This window comes from Salvelinus namaycush, chromosome 26 (genome assembly GCF_016432855.1).
Source record: "Salvelinus namaycush isolate Seneca chromosome 26, SaNama_1.0, whole genome shotgun sequence".
NCBI lineage: Eukaryota > Metazoa > Chordata > Actinopteri > Salmoniformes > Salmonidae > Salvelinus > Salvelinus namaycush.
In genome coordinates, this window is record NC_052332.1 from 13,736,137 (window position 1) to 13,759,439 (window position 23,303).

At 42.2% G+C, this 23,303-nt stretch overlaps 1 protein-coding gene across 1 annotated transcript in view; it reads right to left on the reverse strand.

Annotated features, from left to right (window-relative positions):
* The window catches only part of LOC120021886 (netrin receptor UNC5D-like), a 124,684-nt gene that overhangs the window by 66,683 nt on the left and 34,698 nt on the right, over positions 1 to 23,303 (reverse strand). Inside the window, exons 5-6 of the mRNA XM_038965726.1 lie at positions 18,131 to 18,274; positions 16,550 to 16,653 (exon numbers count right to left, since the gene is read on the reverse strand). Of these exons, the coding sequence (XP_038821654.1) occupies positions 16,550 to 16,653; positions 18,131 to 18,274 (248 nt within the window). The remainder of the gene's footprint in view (positions 1 to 16,549; positions 16,654 to 18,130; positions 18,275 to 23,303) is intronic.

Below are 23,303 nucleotides of genomic sequence, written 5' to 3' on the forward strand. Positions count from 1 at the left end.
GTGTGTGTATGAAGTGTGTGATCGAGTGATTGCACATAATGACAGTTTGTGTGTGTGTGTGTTGATAAGTGTCTGATGCCGTCTCCCAAGTTGATTTGCTCTTAAACCGTAACAAAACATTTTAATTGGTGAAGCACATGTCTTAAGGTGAAGGCGCCAACAAAATAGAACACACATATGAAATGGAAATGCTTTATACATTAATTAAAAGTTGCCTAATTAACTGATTCCATAAATGAGAAGCACAAGGCTTTTCATGGCCTCTGTCTCCCACAACCATCTGTTACTCCTGTGTCTGTTCCGTCTGGACTAACTGATACTGACAGTGTGGCAGTCTGTCTTGATAACCCATCTCGTTTGACTGGTCAGACTGTCCTCAAGTGTGTCACGGTACAGGGTTGTGCCATATCTACTGCTGTCATGACAGGAGCGAGCCAGCAGGGGGTGGGAGTGGTAATGGAGGCTTTGATATTTATTCTGACGGTTTGAAGCTGCTTGAAATTGCAGATATGAAAAAGTTGACATCCGTGGCTAACCCCCTGGCAGTGCCCCGCATCCCTCATTTGCAGAGAATTAGCCAAAGGAGCCATAGCTACTACCTCCTAACCTTGACTCAACAACAAAGCTAAGCGCCAATCAGGTCATTCCAATCAGACCATACATAAAATCAGGTGTAATAACTAATCACTCTGAAACAAAAAATCAACCGGCCGCCACATTTATATTCATTTACAGTGGAAGTGAAAGCGACAACAAGGCAATTACCAAACATTGCGGCATTTGCCCGTTTCCTTCCATCCAACTCAATTAACTATGAGTTTCATTAACAAGCCCCTTACTCCTCCTCCATCACTCCTTCCTCTCCATTTCTCCATCCCCTCCTCCCTCAATCATGTCCGGCCTTTTCCCCATCGACGCTCCAATGACTTTTGGAGAAATCACATTAAACAAATGAGCTTTCGGAATGTGACAGTGACATTACGCTGTGGCGGGGGCGGTGGCGGCAGTGCACTAAACCTTCGGTGTGTCCTTGTCTTATCTCGCCGTCGTTTGGAAATGTTATGTTTATCAGTGCATAATTACATTTTAAGCACTTTAAATTACTTTGGATCAGCCGACTTAATGATTAATTACAATTTGGTGGTGGAAGATTGGTTGCTTAATACGAAGCCTAATGATTGTGAAGTAAAACATTTTCATCTCAAACTTATTGAAAAGTATTTTTTTCTCTCCACATCTCCAAAGTTATTGAAAAGTATTTTTTTCTCTCCACATCTCCAAAGTTTTTTCCTTTATTGCCTTGAGTAATCTGTGTGATCATCTTCTTGACAGTTAATATGGGCCTTTCATTGTGGCTGATACTGTAATTGTGTTTTCATTATGCTACTTTCATCATTTACCAGAGATGATCCTTCACTTCCTATTGCGTTACATTTACATCACCTATAATGGGGTAGGGTAGCATTTGTTGGGGGTATTCATGACTCATTTATGATTATCCATAACCACGGTAGCATCCATATTCATCTAGAAGTGTTCACAGACATCTTATATTCTTACTTACTATAAAAGTAGTAACTCCAAAATTACACAATAAAAAAAAAAAAATGCAATTCCTACTGGGCAAAACATAACCCGAAACACAACCAAAACAAGCTTTTAAATGCATCCAACAACTTGATGTAGTCATTGTGTGCACGGAATATGGGACCAAATACTAAACCTTTGATCACTTTAATACACTATAAGTGAATTTGTCTAAATACTATGACTTCTTCAAATGGGGGCACTAGGTAATAAAGTGCTTTCTAAAAGGTAAAACAGATATGTATGTAAATACCCACAAATAAAAGGTGACATTCTGTACTGTCACCTGGTATGAAACATTTTATCTCAAATCCAAAATGCTGGAGTATAGAGCCAAATTCAAAATGTTAGCTTTCCTGTCCAAATACATACAGAGGGGAGTGTAGATAGCGCCATCAAGCATCTAGTTCAGATGTGTCTGCTCCAGTCACAGTCCCCACCAGCTGTACTCTGGGACACAAGCAGCGACTGACTGTGCCATTTTGGCTCCATTACTACTGAGCCAGATGGAGTGACATTCAGGGGTGTAGTGCTACCGGAGCGCACCAGAGCCTCGCTCCGCCACTTCTCACAGTGGTGCTTGTTTACTAAAGTTAGATCAAAGCTGAATCAATGTCTGCAAAGTCATATGCTATTTAATTAGTATTCCACACAACATAACCGAACAGAATAGCAAAGTATAACAATACTGTTAAACCAAAAACACCACTTTATTTCTTATGAGATTTTAGGATGATTAGCTGAGTGGTCGCATTATTTTTCTCATGTGGCTAAAAGCCAACAGTGTGCGTGCCACGGCATCACTAGGCAAAATATGTGCTTTGATTGAAACAAAATAAAGGTAGACCTAGCTATGCTATTTGTTACCACCAGGGATGGGCAAAAATAACAAAATACAGATACGAAATAACATAAAGGTCAAAGTATAAAATAAACTACAAAATACTTGTATTTGTAATTATTTAAATAAAATACATGTATTTTGTATTGTAAAATACAACAATAAATGTGCAAGTAGCTGGCCCGAACAGCATCAACATTCTCAGTAACGGTTACAAAAACGTGTTTCTTGCTATGACTGTGATATGTTGTTGTTTATCTACCTTAGTTGATCAAGTCACTCTGGATAAGAGTGTCTGCTAAATGTAAATGCATAAATGAACATACCAAAATGAACTGCAAAGCACACTGGGTATTATTATTGGCTTTGTTTCAGGGCGAAGCTCATTTAGAGTAATACTCAACATGATTTACAATTGTTAATTTTTACATTGCCATTTTAGCAGATGCTCTTATCCAGAGCGACTTACAATTAGTGCATTCATCATAAGATAGCTTCAGTTGGTGACACAACAACATATCACAATCGTATCAAGTACATTATCCCTCAACAAAGTATTTAAGATTTTTACATATACATTTATATATAGTTCATTTAGCAGATGCTCTTATCACACCATAGTGCTATCAGACTTCTGATACCAATGCAGGGTGAAAGGGGGGCAACAAAATGTGAACCACAAAAAAATGGTGTAGAAAAGTATTTTGAAAATACAAATTACAGTATTTTGTACGTACAAAATTGTAACGCTCATCTGATGAAGAAGGAGTGGACCAAAGCGCAGCGTGGTACGTGTTCATGATATTTATTTAAAACTGAACACTAGAACAAAAATAACAAAGAGACAAACAAACAGTTCTGTAAGGTAACTAAACTAAACAGAAAACAACTACCCACAAACCCAGGTGGGAAAAAGGCTACCTAAGTATGATTCTCAATCAGAGACAACGATAGACAGCTGCCTCTGATTGAGAACCACACCCGGCCAAACAAAGAAATAGAAGACATAGAAATAAAGAAACTAGAATGCCCACCCTAGTCACACCCTGGCCTAACCAAAATAGAGAATAAAAGCCTCTCTATGGCTAGGGCGTGACAGTTCCCCCCCCCAAAGGTGCGGCCTCCGGCCGCAAAACCTGACTCTAAAGGGGAGGGTCCGGGTGGGCTTCCTTTACGGCGGGGGCTCTGGTGCGGGACGTAGACACCCCTCCGCCTCTGGCTCCTCCCACTTTGGTGGCGCCTCTGGTGCGGGGACCCTCGCCGCCGACCCCGGACTGGGGACCCTCGTAGCGGGCCCCGGACTGGGCACCCTCGTTGCGGGCCCCGGACTGGAGGCCGTCGCTGGAGGCTCCGGACTGGAGACCGTCGCTGGAGGCTCCAGACTTGAGACCGTTGCTGGAGGCCTGGTCCTTGGAGGAGGCACTGGATGGACCAGGCTGGGGAGACCTACTGGAGGCCTGGTCCTTGGTGGAGGCACTGGATGGACCGGGCTGTGGGGGAGCACTGGAGATCTGGTGCGTATCCCTGGCACCACTCTTCCCGGCTGAATGGCCACTTTAGCCCGGCACCTCCAGAGCGCAGGCACAGGTCGAACCAGGCTGTGGGGGAGCACTGGAGATCTGGTGATTACCACTTGCACCTCTCCTCTTGGCTGAATGCCCACTTTAGCCCGGCACGGGCAGAGCGCAGGCATAGGACGCACTGAGCAGTCACAGCGCACCGGAGACACAGTGCGCAGAGCCGGCGCAGGATACCCTGGGCCGAAACGGCGCACCGGAGACCAAGTGCGCTGAGCTGCCACAGCCTGCCCTGGCTGGATGCCCACTCTAGCGTGGTACTTACGGAGAGTTGGCTCCGAGCGCACCGGGCTGTGCATGCGCACCGGAGACACTGTGCGCTTTACCGCATAACACGGTGCCTGCCCGGTCACTCGCTCCCCGCGGTAAGCCAGGGGAGTTGGCTCATGTCTATAACCTGCCACCGTCAATCTCCCGTGTGCCTCCCCAACATTTTTTAGGGGGCTGCCTCTCGTGCCTGCTTCGCTGACTTGCCTCATATCGCCGCCTCTCAGCTTTAGCTGCTTCCAGTTCCTCTTTCGGACGGCGATATTCCCCAGCCTGCCTCCAGGGTCCTTTCCCGTCCATGATTTCCTCCCAAGTCCATGAATCCTGAACCCTCTGCTGCTCCTTACCACGCTGCTTGGTCCGCTTGTGGTGGGTAGTTCTGTAACGCTCGTCTGATGAAGAAGGAGTGGAGCAAAGCGCAGCGTGGTACGTGTTCATAATATTTATTTAAAACTGAACACTAGAACAAAAAATAACAATAAGACAAACAAACAGTTCTGTAAGGTAACTAAACTAAACAGAAAACAACTACCCACAAACCCAGGTGGGAAAAAGGCTACCTAAGTATGATTCTCAATCAGAGACAACGATAGACAGCTGCCTCTGATTGAGAACCACACCCGGCCAAACAAAGAAATAGAAAACATAGAAATAAAGAAACTAGAATGCCCACCCTAGTCACAAAAATACATTGGAGAGTAGTTCAGACCAGTGTAATACAAGTGACAAAATACTCAGAAATATTTCAAATATATATTTTAAATACATTTAACAATACTGCCCATCTCTGGTCACCACCATCTGCTCTAATTCGCTCACGAAAACGAGATAATTCAAGATCTAAATGCATATTCCCATGAAACTGATTGAGATCAAATGATCATCAGTAAAACAATACTTTTATTATTCACGATTGACAGATTAAGTATGCCTAATTTGGTGTTTGAGGGTATTAAAAATCAAAACATTTCTTGAGATAATATGTGTGGGCATAGGCAGATGTTGCATTTAGGATGCATTTAAAAAAAATAAAAAATTAAATCTCCCCAAATGGTAGTTACAGTCTTGTCCAATCGCTGCATATCCCCTATGGACTTGGGAGAGGTGAAGGCCGAGAGCCATGCGTCCTCGAAAACACGAACCTGCCAAGCCGCTCTGCTACTTGACACACTGCTCCCTTAACCCAGAAGCCAGCCGCACCAATGTGTCAGAGGAAACACCGTCCAACTGGCAACCGAAGTCAGCTTGCAGGCGCCCGGCCACAAGGAGTTGCTAGAGCAATGGGACAAGGAAATCCCAGCAGGCCAAACCCTTCCCTAACCCAGACGATGCTGGGCCAATTGTGTGCTGCCTCATGGGTCTCCCGGTCACGGCCAGCTGTGACACAGCCTGGGATCGAACCCGGGGCTGTAATGACGCCTCAAGCTCTATGATGCAGTGCTTTAGACCGCTGCATCACACAGGAGAACTTAAGGATGTATTTTACGCATATTCTAAAATGCTAAACAATAATCTGTCGGTACAAACATTGATTGAGAAATTATAACACCATTTACATTTTTTGGGGCGTTCCAGTACCTAACAAAACAGCACTACACCATTGTTGACATTGTCTGAGCGAACAGAACAAAGAAACAGAGTAGTGATATGTGAGGATGCTCTGATGATATATGGTGCATTGCTTTCAAACAGTATGGACAATCACAACCATTACATATGCATAGATAAATCCGGTGAACTGTCGGCAAGTTAGTTAATGTTGAGTCAAATGTTGATTCATATGTGCACTGCTTGTATTAGCTCAGCAATAATGTGTTTTCATGAAATCATAACACGATGCAAATTGCATCAAAATGTGAAACAGCATTCAAATAAACAGCATGACCAAAGTAAATGAAGTCGTGGCAGCCAAAAACACACAGTAGGTCAGCTGATCATCTCTAAACAGTTTCTGAACCTTTCTCTGATCCAAAATGTCTTCCGAGCTACATTCTCAACAGGGGTGGTAAAGTCCATTAAAGTGGAACTGACAGCGTTTTAGCAACATGAAATCGTATTATAATCTGTTCACATACTCCCCCAGGAAGAAGATAACACTTACATTTTTTTTTTTTTTACATTAACTGAGAAGCAAGCACTTAGATACGGATATTTTCACATTTTCATAGAATGCTTGGGAATGACGTAGAGTGAGGCATTTGTGAATATTCTATAGCAATATAGAGTGGGAAAGCAGCCGTGTGTGTAACGGCTTTCTTCCATAGGTGAAGGAGAGGACCAAAGTGCAGCGCGGCTAGTGTTAAACATGTTTAATAAAGAACAAGTAAAACACTACAAACAACAATACAAAATAACAAATGTGCAAAAACCGACACAGACCTATCTGGTGCAGACAATCACAGAGACAGGAAACAAACACCCACAAAATCCCAACACAAAACAAGCCTCCTATATATGATTCTCAATCAGGGACAACGATTACCATCTGCCTCTGATTGAGAACCATATTAGGCTGGACATAGAAACAGACAAACTAGACACACAACATAGAATTCCCACCCAGCTCACGTCCTGACCAACTAAACACATACAAAACAACAGAAAACAGGTCAGGAACGTGACAGTGTGTTTGTACAATTGATAGACCCTGCAGTAAATAAAACCTAATGGGAGAAAATGTACCTCAAAGTCCGTTCAAGAACGTAAAATAATGATTTTGGAAAACGTGTCGTTCAGTACAAACTGTTCTGCAACGCAGCAAACGTTCAAGCGAACTGAACGCCCATCAGGACCGGACTCTACACAGAACGGTGCACCATTCTGAACGGTGCACCAGCTACAGTAGACCTATATGCAAATAAGCCATTTGCCAAATGGGCCTGCCATCATAAAATTTGAACTGGACTGTGTGTTTACAGGCAGTAACAACAGCACGACTTTAGATCATTAGAAAGCATTGACCAAAATTCACAAAATACACCTCTATGGATTTCTGTAAATATGTAAATACCATGGGAGTCCACTTACATTTTGGAACTTTACAGTCCTATTGGTCAAACAACCATGAACATGTAGGCTCTCTCTCCCTCAGTTGCCTATGCACACCAACAACAACAAAGAGATCAGCAACTAATCAATGTTAGCCAGAGCCAGATGAGCTAAAATCTAATGAGGAAATAGTAGATAAACCCTCTCAAACTTTTTAAACTTGTAGTTGACCATCAAAATTGCACTGCTCACCCTTCTGTAACTTGCCTGCCAATACATGCTTGTCCCAACCCATGTTTCGACAACTGAATGGGAACTTGCCTGCCTGCCCTCCCATTTGATTGATGCCAAATACATTTGATTGACACCTAAGAGATATGCTAACTGTGGATAACAGTCGTTCAAGTTCAGCATAGCTAGCTAGCAAGGTGATTCACAATTCTTGCTAGATAACCAAATGACACCTGCATCTCTAGCTGTAGCCACCGAAATACGATATGGCGGAAAAGTCGTCCACTCACCCACTCCTCCAATGACATGTCACCTTCCCAGCAGCTAGCTAGCTAATGTTAGGATCCGTATAATTAGCTTTCTAAATAAATAGCTACATAAATAGACAAGCTAACCTATTAGCTAGGTTATGACTGACATGAAACAGTGCATCTCGAAGTGCTGGAGGCAGCAAACAATGAGATTTACATCCTGATATCAATATGTATTGGTGAATAAGGTACACAACATGACCAAAAGTATGTGGACACCTGCTTGTCGAACATCTCATTCCAAAATCATGTACATTAATATGGAGTTGGTCCCCCCTTTGCTGCTATAACAGCCTCCACTCTTCTGGGAAGGCTTCCACTAGATGGTGTAACATTGCTGCGGGGACTTGCTTCCATTCAACCACAAGAGCATTAGTGTGGTCGTGCACTGATGTTGGGTGATTAGGTCTGGCTCTCAGTCAGCAGTCCAATTCATCCCAAAGGTGTTTGATGGGGTTGAGGTCAGGGCTCTGTGCAGGCCAGTCAAGTTCTAACACACCGATCTCGACAAACGATTTCTGTATAGACCGTGCTTTGTGCACGGGTGCATTGTCAAGCTGAAACAGGAAAGGGCCTTCCCCAAACTGTTGCCACAAAGTTGGAAGCACAGAATAGTCTAGAATGTCATTGTAGGCCTAACTCGAACCATGAAAAAAGCCCCAGAACATTATTCCTCCTCCACCAAACTTTACAGTTGGCACTATGCAATCGGACAGGTAGTGTTCTCCTGGCATCCGCCAAACCCAGATTTGTCGTCTCACTACCAGATAGTGAAGCGTGATTCATCACTCCAGAGAATGCTTTTCCACTGCATTGAACTGCATCCATATATTCTGCCAACAAAGCCTTACTCTACGTCATGGAATTTGCAGTCAAATGAAACCTATTTTTAAAACCTCTTATAAAGTATATACACTGCTCAAAAAAATAAAGGGAACACTTAAACAACACAATGTAACTCCAAGTCAATCACACTTCTGTTAAATCAAACTGTCCACTTAGGAAGCAACACTGATTGACAATAAATTTCACATGCTGTTGTGCGAATGGAATAGACAAAAGGTGGAAATTATAGGCAATTAGCAAGACACCCCCAATAAAGGAGTGATTCTGCAGGTGGTGACCACAGACCAATTCTCAGTTCCTATGCTTCCTGGCTGATGTTTTGGTCACTTTTGAATGCTGGCGGTGCTCTCACTCTAGTGGTAGCATGAGACGGAGTCTACAACCCACACAAGTGGCTCAGGTAGTGCAGCTCATCCAGGATGGCACATCAATGCGAGCTGTGGCAAGAAGGTTTGCTGTGTCTGTCAGCGTAGTGTCCAGAGCATGGAGGCGCTACCAAGAGACAGGCCAGTACATCAGGAGATGTGGAGGAGGCCGTAGGAGGGCAACAACCCAGCAGCAGGACAGCTACCTCCGCCTTTGAGCAGGAGCACTGCCAGAGCCCTGCAAAATGACCTCCAGCAGGCCACAAATGTGCATGTGTCTGCTCAAACGGTCAGAAACAGACTCCATGAGGGTGGTATGAGGGCCCGACGTCCACAGGTGGGGGTTGTGCTTACAGCCCAACACCGTGCAGGACGTTTGGCATTTGCCAGAGAACACCAAGATTGGCAAATTCGCCACCTGCGCCCTGTGCTCTTCACAGATGAAAGCAGGTTCACACTGAGCACATGAGCACATGTGACAGACGTGACAGAGTCTGGAGACGCCGTGGAGAACGTTCTGCTGCCTGCAACATCCTCCAGCATGACCGGTTTGGCGGTGGGTCAGTCATGGTGTGGGGTGGCATTTCTTTGTGGGGCCGCACAGCCCTCCATGTGCTCGCCAGAGTTAGCCTGACTGCCATCAGGTACCGAGATTAGATCCTCAGAGCCCTTGTGAGACCATATGCTGACACATGCACATTTGTGGCCTGCTGGAGGTCATTTTGCAGGGCTCTGGCAGTGCTCTTCCTGCTCAAAGGCGGAGGTAGCGGTCCTGCTGCTGGGTTGTTGCCCTCCTACGGCCTCCTCCACGTCTCCTGATGTACTGGCCTGTCTCCTGGTAGCGCCTCCATGCTCTGGACACTACGCTGACAGACACAGCAAACCTTCTTGCCACAGCTCGCATTGATGTGCCATCCTGGATGAGCTGCACTACCTGAGCCACTTGTGTGGGTTGTAGACTCCGTCTCATGCTACCACTAGAGTGAGAGCACCGCCAGCATTCAAAAGTGACCAAAACATCAGCCAGGAAGCATAGGAATTGAGAAGTGGTCTGTGGTCACCACCTGCAGAATCACTCCTTTATTGGGGGTGTCTGGCTAATTGCCTATAATTTCCACCTTTTGTCTATTCCATTTGCACAACAGCATGTGAAATTTATTGTCAATCAGTGTTGCTTCCTAAGTAGACAGTTTGATTTAACAGAAGTGTGATTGACTTGGAGTTACATTGTGTTGTTTAAGTGTTCCCTTTATTTTTTTGAGCAGTGTATGATGTCTGTTTGTTTCATATCTGCGAAGTAGTTAAAACCCTGTCAGTTCCACTTTAAGTGATGTTTGGTTAGAGGAGTTATAGTTATTCCCCATATTCATATGGAGATGTTCAGACGGTTACTTTCCCACTGTAGATGAGGATATCTCCTTGGTTGTCACGGCCGTTGTAAGGAGGAGACCAAGGCGCAGCGTGGTATGCGTACATTCTTGTTTATTTTAACGAATGAACACTGAACAAACTAACAAAATAACAAAACGAACCGTGAAGCTATATGGATAGTGCAGACAGGCAACTAAACATAGAACAAGAACCCACAAACACCAAAGGGAAAATGGCTACCTAAATAGGATCCCCAATCAGAAACAACGATAAACAGCTGCCTCTGATTGGGAACCATATCAGGCCACCATAGACATACAAAACACCTAGACCTACAACAACCCTTGACATACAAAAACCCTAGACAATACAAAAACTAACGTACCCACCCTAGTCACACCCTGACCTAACCAAAATATAAAGAAAACAGAGATATCTCAGGTCAGGGCGTGACATTGGTTGAGAGCCATGTTGGAGAAACGGCTGGACTTCTATGTATAATTTAACCACTGTCTTTCTTCGCTGGAGTCACATTCATGAATGTGTAAACTAACTAGTTTCAAATGTGGAACGTGGAAGGTGTGTTCCATGACGCAAAACGAAAGCTAGACAGTTAGGGAGCATAGAAAATTCCAAAAACTATGGCTAGTTTCAAGTTTCTAATTTTATTAGCCGTATATACGGTAGAGGTTGACCGATTATGATTTTTCAACGCCGATACCGATACCGATTATTGGAGGACCAAAAAAGCCGATACCGATTAATCGGACGATTTTTTAAATTTATTGTTTGCTCCCTTAAATTTATTTGTAATAATGACAATTACAACAATACTGAATGAACACTTAGTTTAACTTAATATAATACATCAATAAAAATCAATTTAGCCTCAAATAAATAATGAAACATGTTCAATTTGGTTTAAATAATGCAAAAACAAAGTGTTGGAGAAGAAAGTAAAAGTGCAATAAGTGCCATGTAAAAAAGCTAACGTTTAAGTTCCTTGCTCAGAACATGAGAACATATGAAAGCTGGTGGTTCCTTTTAACATGCGTCTTCCATATTCCCAGGTAAGAAGTTTTAGGTTGTAGTTATTATAGGAATTATAGGACTATTTCTCTCTATACCATTTGTATTTCATATACCTGACTATTGGATGTTCCTATAGGCACATTACTATTGCCAGTGTAACAGTATAGCTTCCGTCCCTCTCCTCGCTCCTACCTGGGCACGAACCAGGAACACATCGACAACAGCCACCCTCGAAGCAGCGTTACCCATGCAGAGCAAGGGGAACAACTACTCCAAGTCTCAGAGCGAGTGACGTTTGAAACGCTATTAGCATGCACCCCGCTAACTAGCTAGCCATTTCACATCGGTTACACCAGCCTAATCTGGGGAGTTGATAGGCTTGCATTCATAAACAGCAGAGCTGCTTGCAAAATGCACGAAAGTGCTGTTTGAATGAATGCTTACGAGCCTGCTGGTGCCCACCATCGCTCAGTCAGACTGCTCTATCAAATCATAGACTTAATTATAACATAATAACACACAGAAATACAAGCCTTAGGTCATTAATATGGTCGAATCTGGAAACTATCATCTCGAAAACAAAACATTTATTCTTTCAGTGAAATACGGAACCGTTCTGTATTTTATCTAACGGGTGGCATCCATCAGTCTAAATATTCCTTTTACATTGCACAACCTTCAATGTTATGTCATAATTACGTAAAATTCTGGCAAATTAGTTCGTAATGAGCCAGGCTGCCCAAAATGTTGCATATACCCTGACTCTGCGTGCAATGAACGCAAGAGAAGTTGCACAATTTCACCTGGTTAATATTGCCTGCTAACCTGGATATCTTTTAGCTAAATATGCAGGTTTAAAAATATATACTTCTGTGTATTGATTTTAAGAAAGGCATTGATGTTTATGGTTAGGTACACGTTGGAGCAACGACAGTCCTTTTTCGCGAATGCGCACTGCATCGATTATATGCAACGCAGGACACGCTAGATAAACTAGTAATATCATCAACCATGTGTAGTTATAACTAGTGATTATGATTGATTGATTGATTGTTTTTTATAAGATAAGTTTAATGCTAGCTAGCAACTTACCTTGGCTTTTTACTGCATTCGCGTAACAGGCGGGCTCCTCGTGAGGCAGGTGGTTAGAGCGTTGGACTAGTTAACCGTAAGGTTGCAAGATTGAATCCCTGAGCTGACAAGGTAAAACTCTGTCGTCCTGCCCCTGAACAAGGCAGTTAACCCACCGTTCCTAGGCCGTCATTGAAAATAAGAATGTGTTCTTAACTGACTTGCCTAGTTAAATAAAGGTGTAAAAATAAATAATAATAATAAATACAAAAAATCGGCAAAATCGGCGTCCAAAATGACCGATTTCCGATTGTTATGAAAACTTGAAATCGGCCCCAATTAATCGGCCATTCCGATTAATCGGTCGACCTCTAATATACGGGATACACATGGTAAACACTCTCCACTGAAATTCTTACTTGCACGTTACTTCTGGATAATGCAACAACAATAAGAAACAATAAAAGATAAGAATACGAAGATAAGGTACATGGCGCAGTGGAATAGATCAAAGATTTGAGCATAATACAGGAAGTACAATACAGGAAGGCACAATTTATAGTCCAATATTTACATGTGTTTTGAGGGAGGATTGAGGGCAAGAGTTTAAATTCTGCAGTAATTAGCAATCAAAATAAGAGTCTAGTAGTAGCAGTTGTGATTTGTGTGTAGCATGAATACACTGAGTGCACAAAACATTTAGGACACCTGCTCTTTCCATGACATAGACTAACCAGGTGAATCCAGGTGAAAGCTATGATCCCTTATTGATGTCACTTGTTAAATCCACTTCAATCAGTGTAGATGAAGGGAAGGAGACAGGTTAAAGAAAGAATGTTAAGCCTTGAGACAATTGAGACAAGGATTGTGTGTGTGCCATTGAGAGGGTGAATGGGCATGACAGAAGATTTAAGTGCCTTTGAACACGTTATGGTAGAAGGTGCCAGGCGCACCGGTTTGAGTGTGTCAAGAACTGCAACGCTGCTGGGTTTTTCACGCTCAAATGTATCCATGTGTATCAAAAATGGTCCACCACCCAAAGGACATCCAGCCAGCTTGACACAACTGTGGAAAGCATTGGAGTCAACATGGGCCTGCATCCCTGTGGAACGCTTTCGACACCTTGAAGAGTCCAAGCACAGACGAGTTTGAGGCTGTTCTGAGGGGCAAAAGGCAGTGCAACTCAATATTAGGAACATGTTCCTAATGTTTTGTACACTCAGTGTATATTTTTAAAAACTCTCTCTCTCTCTGTAGGAAAGTGTGGTGGACTGTCGGCTCTCAGACCTTCGTGTGGAGGACACTGTAGAAAATGTCCCTACGCTGACAAGGACAGGCAGAGACTGGGGAGACTGGACTACATGCTGCTGAGGCTGAAGACAGAGCTGAGGGACAATCACACCCTCACAGGACACACCCTCACAGCCCAGGTGAGCACACTACGATAGGCCAGGGTAAGAGGACACACCCTCACAGCCCAGGTGAGCACACTACGATAGGCCAGGGTAAGAGGACACACACTCAACCCAGTTGAGATGGTTTGGGATGAGTTGGAGAGCAGAGTGAAGGAAAAGCAGCCAACAAGTGCTCAGCATATGTAGGAACTCCTTCAAGACTGTTAGAAAAGCATTCCAGGTGAAGCTGGTTGAGAGAATGCCAAGAGCGTGCAAAGCTGTCATCAAAGCAAATGGTATAAAATATATGAGTAGGTGTCTTAAAACTTTTGACCGGTAGTGTAATTGTTGTGTTATTTGTTCACTCAGGTTCCCTTTATCTAATATTAGGTTTTGTAGAAGATCTGATAACATTCAGTATTAAAAATATACAAAAATAGAGAAAATCAGAAAGGGGGCAAATAGTTTTCAATGGCACTGTAGCTTGAACTAGCCTACAAAAAAAACGTATGCCTGTTCTTTTCCCGCAATCCACCAAGCATATTTGGTGTGTCATCATAGTGGTCTCTGACTTGTGGTCAGACTCCCTCTGGCGGAACAAACTTAAACTCGCCTTTTTTAAATGTTGAATGTCAAAAAATAGAAAGGTGTCATAAAGTATGCTTTCTGAATTTAAAAGTAATCCTAGAAATAATCATCCAGTTTTTCAAAGTATCTGTAATTTGATTACAACATTTTTGCTGGTAACGTAACAGATTACTGTTACAGTTTTTTTTGTAATCAGTTACAGGTAACGGATTACATGTAATCTGTTTCTCCCCAACCCTGTGGATAGGAAGCGCTGGGACAGGTCGTCTGGATACTGGACAGCCAATAAATTGGCAGATGCAAACAGAATATCATTTTTAGCGGACAACAGTTCTTGAGGGCTCAAACCAAAAAAAGTGGTTTGAGTTGTGTGGTTGCAATATAAACTGTCCCTTATCTCTGGTATATCTTGCCATGCATCATTCAAGACTACATTTAAATTGTGGGCAGCGCAATGGGCATATAATGCACAATGTCTCAGGAAAGACTGTCTGGGTTGTCAATACTTGGTAAAGAAAACAGTTGGACCTACAGGCCTTGGTGAAAACATTTACACACAAAAATGCAAGGTGACGCAGTCGCATACTGTAGCTACTATAGGCCTCTATGTATAAAAAAAAGCAGAGACACACAGTTTCTAAGAGAAAAAGAGAGAAAGAGAAGCAGAAAGAGGACTTCAGAAGACAGGGGAGGCTCTCAAATTGAATTTGATTGAATGTACCTTGATTGCAGCCCGTGGCTATTAGCCAGACAAAACCTCCCGAGTTCAACAATAATGGCAAAATTTATCCTCAAGCCAACTACTTTTTCCCTCATTGTTAGGCTATTTGATGTGTAATTCTTATAACAAGTTTATAAATAACAGCTAAATACTGTATACAGCTATAGATAGTAGGCTCGACTGCATAATGAAACAATCCAAGGTAAGCTTGTGTTTTGAGGGTGGACTGATTGCATTATTTGGCATTATTAGACTGGTTTAACACACACCAACTTTCTATCCAAGCTGGGAGAGAGCGTGAGGACGACTCATGTCATGCAGGTTCAAGTAGGCTGCACAGGGCAGTTGTATATTCAAAAATATCTATTGGTTGCTGATTACTATGCGACTATGTATCGAACCACACAGCATGGCAGCCTTGCGACACCGTGTATAACTTTGTGAAATGTCAGGCTTAACATGTGAAAATGACAACCAAATAGGCCTACAAATAAACATTTATTCATTAGCTAAAGCAAAGCTACAGGCTACATGCCTTGGCACCACAGAAAGCCTATCATTGCTTTGCATAGACATGTTGCAATTTCAGCACCGTGGACAGCAATCGGTAGTCTATTCTTTGTGAGTGGCTGTCTGGCTGACTCATTAGATTTAGAGGGGGGGGCTCTGACCTTGTGGGAGGTGTCCAGAGAAACGGCGTTACGCCAGTGGCAGGAAGGTGCGAACACACATTAACACCACAAACATACGCCGGCAAGCAGGCAGGCAGGCACACACACACAACAATCCAAGGCAATCCAATAAACATGCAAATGTACAAGACACACATGGTTGGACACACATTCATACCACTGAAAGTAAACATGCCGGTGAAAACCTAATTTCTTATTCACCCTGAAGATGAAAGCGACATGAGAACGGAGAGGAGCAGCCTCACAAATAATATCCATGGCACCTTAATAAGTCATAACTCTACATCCCTTCACTATACAACGTAGGGATGCGAGGAGATAGATATGGCCTCAAGCATACAGCAGGCCTATATCACCATCTCCACATCTCCACTCTGAGGTAAACACACAACAAGAGCCAGTCACTCAGATGCTGAAGGGAATGGGGCTAGTAGTGGAAACAGTTCAAATGGGAACAATCATCTCTCCACAGAGAAATGTAGATGTGCCTTTGGATGCTGTAACCCTGGAGTAGTAGTAATCCAAATATGACAAATACATGTAACTGACAAATGCTTTGTGGGCAACAAAAAACACTTGATGCTGCTATAATGCATTACAACACTTGCCATAAGAAAAGCATGATAAAAATCGGTATATACTGTGAGTTAAAACATGCAGGCCTTACCTCTGCGACAGGCACTCCCTCTGGTGGACGGCAGTGCAGCACAATCATGCCTTTAATGGGCACCTCCCTCCCCTGGGGGTCCTGCTCAAAGTTCTTCCTCAGGTCTGGGAGAGGGGAGGGACACAGGGAGACAGGATTAGGGCTGTTGCGGTGACCGTATTACCGCCACACTGGCAGTGATGAGTCATGACTGCAGTAAAATTCCATGTGACCGTTGAGTCACGATAATCTCCTTTTATGCACTCTGGACATGCTTTGGTAGTGAGTACCCAATTTGCTAACTCCCATCGGGTCCTAATGGCCTGGCACTCAGGGCTCTATTGTCCCTCTAAACACTCCTGAAGTCAATGCAAATACAATGGAAAATCACATCAAAGACTTATCCTCAAAACAGTAGTCCTATAGTACTTTAAAAAATCACCTCACTGTGTCACGGATCCCTCTGGAACTTTCATTACGCACACCTGGCCCCTATTCCCAGTGATTAGTAATTGTATAAGTGTGCCCTTGGTTTACTAGTCCTGTAGATTATTGTTACAATGTCCGTTGGTGCGTGTGAGTACCTGTGCTGTGTGTTTTGGCTTTCGTGCCATTGTGGATTGTGCAGATGATTACGAGTCTTGTCCTGTGTGTTAATCATTGTGCGTTTGTGTTATTTATTCAAGGTACTCCTCGCTCTTTTGTTTGGGTTTCTACCCTGTGTTTTGTATAGTGTTTGTTTGGTCTTCGTCCCGTGCCTTTACACGGCACGCCGTAGTTTGGGTGTAATAAAAAAAACTATTACGCATTCCTGCGTCTGTCTCCCGATCCTTATACCAGCGTGACACACCGTGATGACCAATTTAAAGAAAGAAGTTCATCAGCAGGTTGAAACGGTGTAAAACATGGTCGTTGTGGATGTTGTTTCAAAGCCTAACACAACGAAATGGACAGCGCTTTCTAAGATAACGATTCATTAAAAACAGCCATACGCATATTAGTGCTCATGCACATGCATAGATTCATGAGCTCCAGCCGAATGGAAAAACCTTAAAATGATGATTGTGCTCTTTTACAATACACAAAACAAGAGTGATTTAAAATGTCTTTGGCACATAATTGGTCTAGCCTATACTCCAAAATCAAACAAATTTGAGTAATTGCCTTTGAGTGTGGACTGTGTTATTATGCATACTGGATGGACTGGTTACCTTATGCTACGCTCCAAAATCTATATCCATGAGTCTGGGAGAGAACGTATAGCCCTAGGCGATGCGGTTGGTTCATTGATTGTGCAGGGCAGCATACAGTCATTTCTATTTCATTTTGAATAGGGAATTTTTAATGTTCATAATGTTCATAATTGATTGGTTGACACATTACCTTTAGCTATACAGAAAATCTCACCACCCTTTCCTCCTAACATGTTTTCACAACAAAACATATTTCACTAAACTGTTGACAGCAAATCTGCATGAAAGGAATAAAGGAGAGAGAAGAGATGGAAACACATGGTGGTGAGATATTCTGTATAGATATTACCGATTACTTGGCTATTTAAAATCAAAAAATCGAATCTGTTGGTATGGTTCTGCTACTCACAGGCGATGCGTACGGTGGCCTTGCGGCTCTTGGAGGTGCCCAGGTGGCTCCAGGCCACACACAGACACCAGTAGTCCTCAGGTCCATGGAAGTCCTCCACCTGCTGACGGGACACGTTGATCATCACCTCCCGGATCTTCAGCCCTGCAGGAACACACAGATTATAATCCCAAATTACCAACACAGTTTACCATCACATATTACATAATCCAAATATATCCCAGATGATCAGAAATTTGAATCGCTAAAATGATCAAAACAGATTATCACACAACGTAATCAGAAGACTTGGTGAGACGTAAAAGACGGGTGATTAAATATCCATTCGATAAGAGATTATCAGTCCCAAACAGATGAAGAGGTGTGCAGAGAGACGAGTGTCTGTCATATTATTATCCACAGAAGATTACTCTGAAGCCTGACAAATCTATATAAAGACATTTTCTTATTATCATCATTTTGACTATCACTCAGATACAGTGTCTTGCAAAAGTATTCATCTCCCTTAGCGTTTTTTCTATTCTGTTGCATTACAACCTGTAATTTAAATTGATTTTTATTTGGATTTCATGTAATGGGCATACACAAAATAGTCCAAATTGGTGAAGTGAAATGGAAAAAAATAACTTGTTTCAAAAAGTGGTGCGTGCATATGTATTCACCCCCTTTGCTATGAAGCCCCTAAATATGATCTGGTGCAACCAATTACCTTCAGAAGTCACAACATTAGTTAAATAAAGTCCACCTGTGTGCAATCTAAATGTCACATGATCTCAGTATATATACACCTGTTCTGAAAGGCCCCAGAGTCTGCAACACCACTAAGCAAGCGGCACCACCAAACAAGCAGCACCATGAAGACCAAGGAGCTCTCCAAACAGGTCAGGGACAAAGTTGTGGAGAAGTACAGATCAGGGTTGGGTTATAAAAAAATATCCAAAACTTTGAACATCTCACGGAGCACCATTAAATCCATTATTACATTTTTTAAAGAATATGGCACCACAACAAACCTGCCAAGAGAGGTACGCCCACCAAAACTGATGGACCAGGCAAGGAGGGCATTAATTAACCTCTTGGCAATAGGGGTGCTATTTGCACTTTGTAATAATTTCGTTCCCAAATTAAACTGCCTCGTACTCAATTCTTGCTCGTACAATATGCATATTATTATTACTATTGGATAGAAAACACTCTCTAGTTTCTAAAACCGTTTGAATTATTTCTCTGAGTGAAACAGAACTCATTCTGCAGCACATTTCCTGTCAGGGAGTGAGATTTCAGAAATCGAGGTCCCTGTTCTGAGGTCAGTTTATAAGTCCCCATGTAAGCCATCGGGCTACATGCACTGCATACGCCTTCCTCTAGATGTCAGTAAGCGGGGAGAATTTGAATGGAGTGGATTGCGCAATCTGGGGCCCTATATAAGACCGTGGAACGGAAGTACCGTTCTTTTCAACGGTGCGCCTGGCGCATCAGGGACATCACAATGGCCTCCTGCAAAGCTTTCGTTTTAGCAGTTCTGTATCTCCGGTCATGTTTTTATTCGTTATAGTTGTTAAAGACATCATAAGGTAGTTAATTTAAACCGATTTATAGCAGTTTATATCAGTTTATTGCGATTTTCCTGGATTTCTTTGTGATGCGCTTTCACGAGTTGGACACCTCTCCAGTGGGTGGCTAACGTTAGCGGCTATTTCGACAGGACAAGAGGACATCTTTCAACCAAAAGACGATTGTTCTGGAGAAAGGACACCTTGCCCAAGATTCTGATGGAAGCTCAGCTAATAGTAAGCAGTCTTTATGCTCTTAATTCGTACTTATGTTGACAAATGTCAAATAATAATTCCGCCATGAATTATGGTGCGGTCTCGCTTTAGCGCACGCTGTATTGCGCAGTAACGTTAATTTTAAAAATCTAACACAGCGATTGCATTAAGAACTAATTTATCTTTCATTTGCTGTCCAATCTGTATTTTTTTGTCAAGTTTATGAATAGTTTTCGATTAGATTAGGTGCCTCTCCAAGATGGCGCCGGACAGATTGCTTGAAGTTTTGGCCACTAATCACATTGTATAACCACGATTTGTGCCGCTAAATATGCACATTTTCGAACAAACTCTATATGCATTGTGTAATATGATGTTATAGGACTGTCATCTGAAGAATTCTGAGAAGGTTAGTGAAAAAATTAATATTTTGGTGGTTTATACGTTATCGCTATTTTTTAGCTTGAATCAATGCTGTTGTGATGTTTGCTATTGTGGTAAGCTAATATAACGCTATATTGTGTTTTCGCTGTAAAACACTTAGCAAATCTGAAATATTGTCTGGATTCACAAGATCTGTGTCTTTCATTTGCTGTACGCTGTGTATTTTTAAGAAATGTTTTATGATGAGTAATTAGGTAATACACGTTGCTCTCTGTAGTTATTCTAGTCGCTTTGGTGAGAGTTGTGATGGTGGCTGCAATGGTAAACTATGATTTATACCTGAAATATGCACATTTTTCTAACAAAACATATGCTATACAATAAATATGTTATCAGACTGTCATCTGATGAAGTTGTTTCTTGGTTAGTGGCTATTTATATCTTTATTTGGTCGAATTTGTGATAGCTACTGATGGAGTAAAAAACTGGTGGAGTAAAAAAAGTGGTGTCTTTTGCTAACGTGGTTAGCTAATAGATTTACATATTGTGTCTTCCCTGTAAAACATTTTAAAAATCAGAAATGATGGCTGGATTCACAAGATGTGTATCTTTCATCTGGTGTCTTGGACTTGTGATTTAATGATATTTAGATGCTAGTATTTACTTGTGACGCTATGCTAGGCTATGCTAGTCAGCTTTTTTACTGATGGGGGTGCTCCCGGATCCGGGTTTGGGAGGAATTAGAGGTTAATCAGATAGGCAACAAAGAGACCAAAGATAACCCTGGAGCTGCAAAGCTCCATATGACCACTTTAAGCCATACACTCCACACAGCTGGGCTTTACGGAAGAGTGGCCAGAAAAAATCCATCGCTTAAAGAAAGAAATAAGCAAACATGTGAGAGACACCCCAAACATATGGAAGATGGTACTCTGGTCAAATGAGACTAAAATTGATCTTTTTGGCCATCAAGGAAAATGCTATGTCTGGTGCAAACCCAACACCTCTCATTACCCCGTGAACACCATCCCCACAGTGAAGCACGGTAGTGCTGATGTTTTTCATTCGCAGGGACGGGGAAACTGGTTAGAATTGAAGGAATGATGAAACTGGTTAGAATTGAAGGAATGATGGATGGCGCTAAATACAGGGAAATTCTTGAGGGAAACCTGTTTCAGTCTTCCAGAGATTTGAGACTGGGACAGAGGTTCACCTTCCAGCAGGACAATGACCCTAAGCATACTGCTAAAGCAACACTCGAGTGGTTTAAGGGGAAACATTTAAATGTCTTGGAACGGCCTAGTCAAAGCCCAGACCTCAATCCAATTGAGAATCTGTGGTATGACTTAAAGATTGCTGTACACCAGCGGAACCCATCCAACTTGAAGGAGCTGGAGCAGTTTTTCCTTGAAGAATGGGCAAAAATCCCAGTGGCTAGATGTGCCAAGCTTGTAGAGACATACCCCAAGAGACTTGCAGCTGTAATTGCTGAAAAAGGTGGCTCTACAAAGTATTGACTTTGGGGGGGGTCAATAGTTATGCACGCTGAAGTTTTCTGTTTTTTTGTCTTATTTCTTGTTTGTTTCACAATAAAAATATTTTGCATCTTCAAAGTGGTAGGCATGTTGTGTAAATCAAATCACACAAACCCCCAAAAAATCAATTTTAATTCCAGGTTGTAAGGCAACAAAATAGGAAAAATGCCAATGGGGGTGAATACTTTCACAAGCCACTGTAATCTACTTCAGACTGGCAATGGGGAGAACATATGATGCAGGATGATGCCAATGAGATAGGGATTGTTATTGACCCTCTTTTGATTACTCAGTTCTACTAATGCCTTAATACATCTATACAGATTACCAAGAGACTAAATGGGAGTAAATGGTTTCAAATAGATATGGTATATTGGAGGTCTGCCACCTGCATTGTATCCTTGCATTATTTCTATGGATACAGTACATTAGAAAAAATGGTTCCAAAACAGTTATTCACAAAAAGGTGCGCTGTGATTCGTCAACACCCCGGGTATTGAAAAGACGCAATCTCAATCATATGATGTAAAACGCATCATCATGATGTGGCAAGTTACAATTTGCTTTTTGAAAGTTATATATCTTGAAAACGTGACATGCAATCATGCATTTTGAGACTGTATCAACATTGGACTAATAAAAATAATTCCAAAATATATTTTTTGAGTGGATTATTCTTTTAACTTGATGTACAGAAACCATAGTGTGTGTACGATTCACTCTGAATCTCAATTTATTTATGCATATCTCAAGCTGTGATTCAATCCATAATCATGAACAAAGATATGGTTGGTATGGAATTGGTTGTTATATTTTGTAAGTCTCTCCAACAGCGACAGACTGTACGTCTACAAAAAACTATATGAGACCGTATTGGAACATTAATGCATAATAGGGAAGCTCTGCTGGATATCTTAGAAAGAACCGTCTTCAAAACTATTTCAGGGCAGCTCTCCAAAGGGGAAAGCAGCTCTGTCTATGATAACTTTATTCTCCCTGCCTGCTATATAAACCTAATTTCACAGACTGTTCCAAACAGGCCCATCACGGTTGGGGGTTAGTGAGAGAGTGTGTTTGTGTGTCTGTACACGTGACGTGTGTGTGTTTTCGGCTCCAAGAGTCCTCTCAGCGGGCCACTCCCAGCATGCATTTTGTATGTGTATTTATTATGGATCCCCATTAGCTGCTGCCAAGGCTACTCTTCCTGGGGTACAGCAAAATGAAGGCAGTTATACAATTTTAAAAACATTACAATATATTCACAACAGATTTCACAACACATTAAGTGTGTGCCTTCAGGCCACTACTCTACTATCACATATCTACAACACAAAATCAATGTGTGCGTATGTTATTGTGTGTGTGTGTGTGTATGCATGTGTCTGTGCCTGTGTCTCTTCACGGTCCCTGCTGTTCCATAACGTGTATTTTTATCTGTTTTTTTAAATGAAATTTTACTGCTTGCATCAGTTACTTGATGTGGAA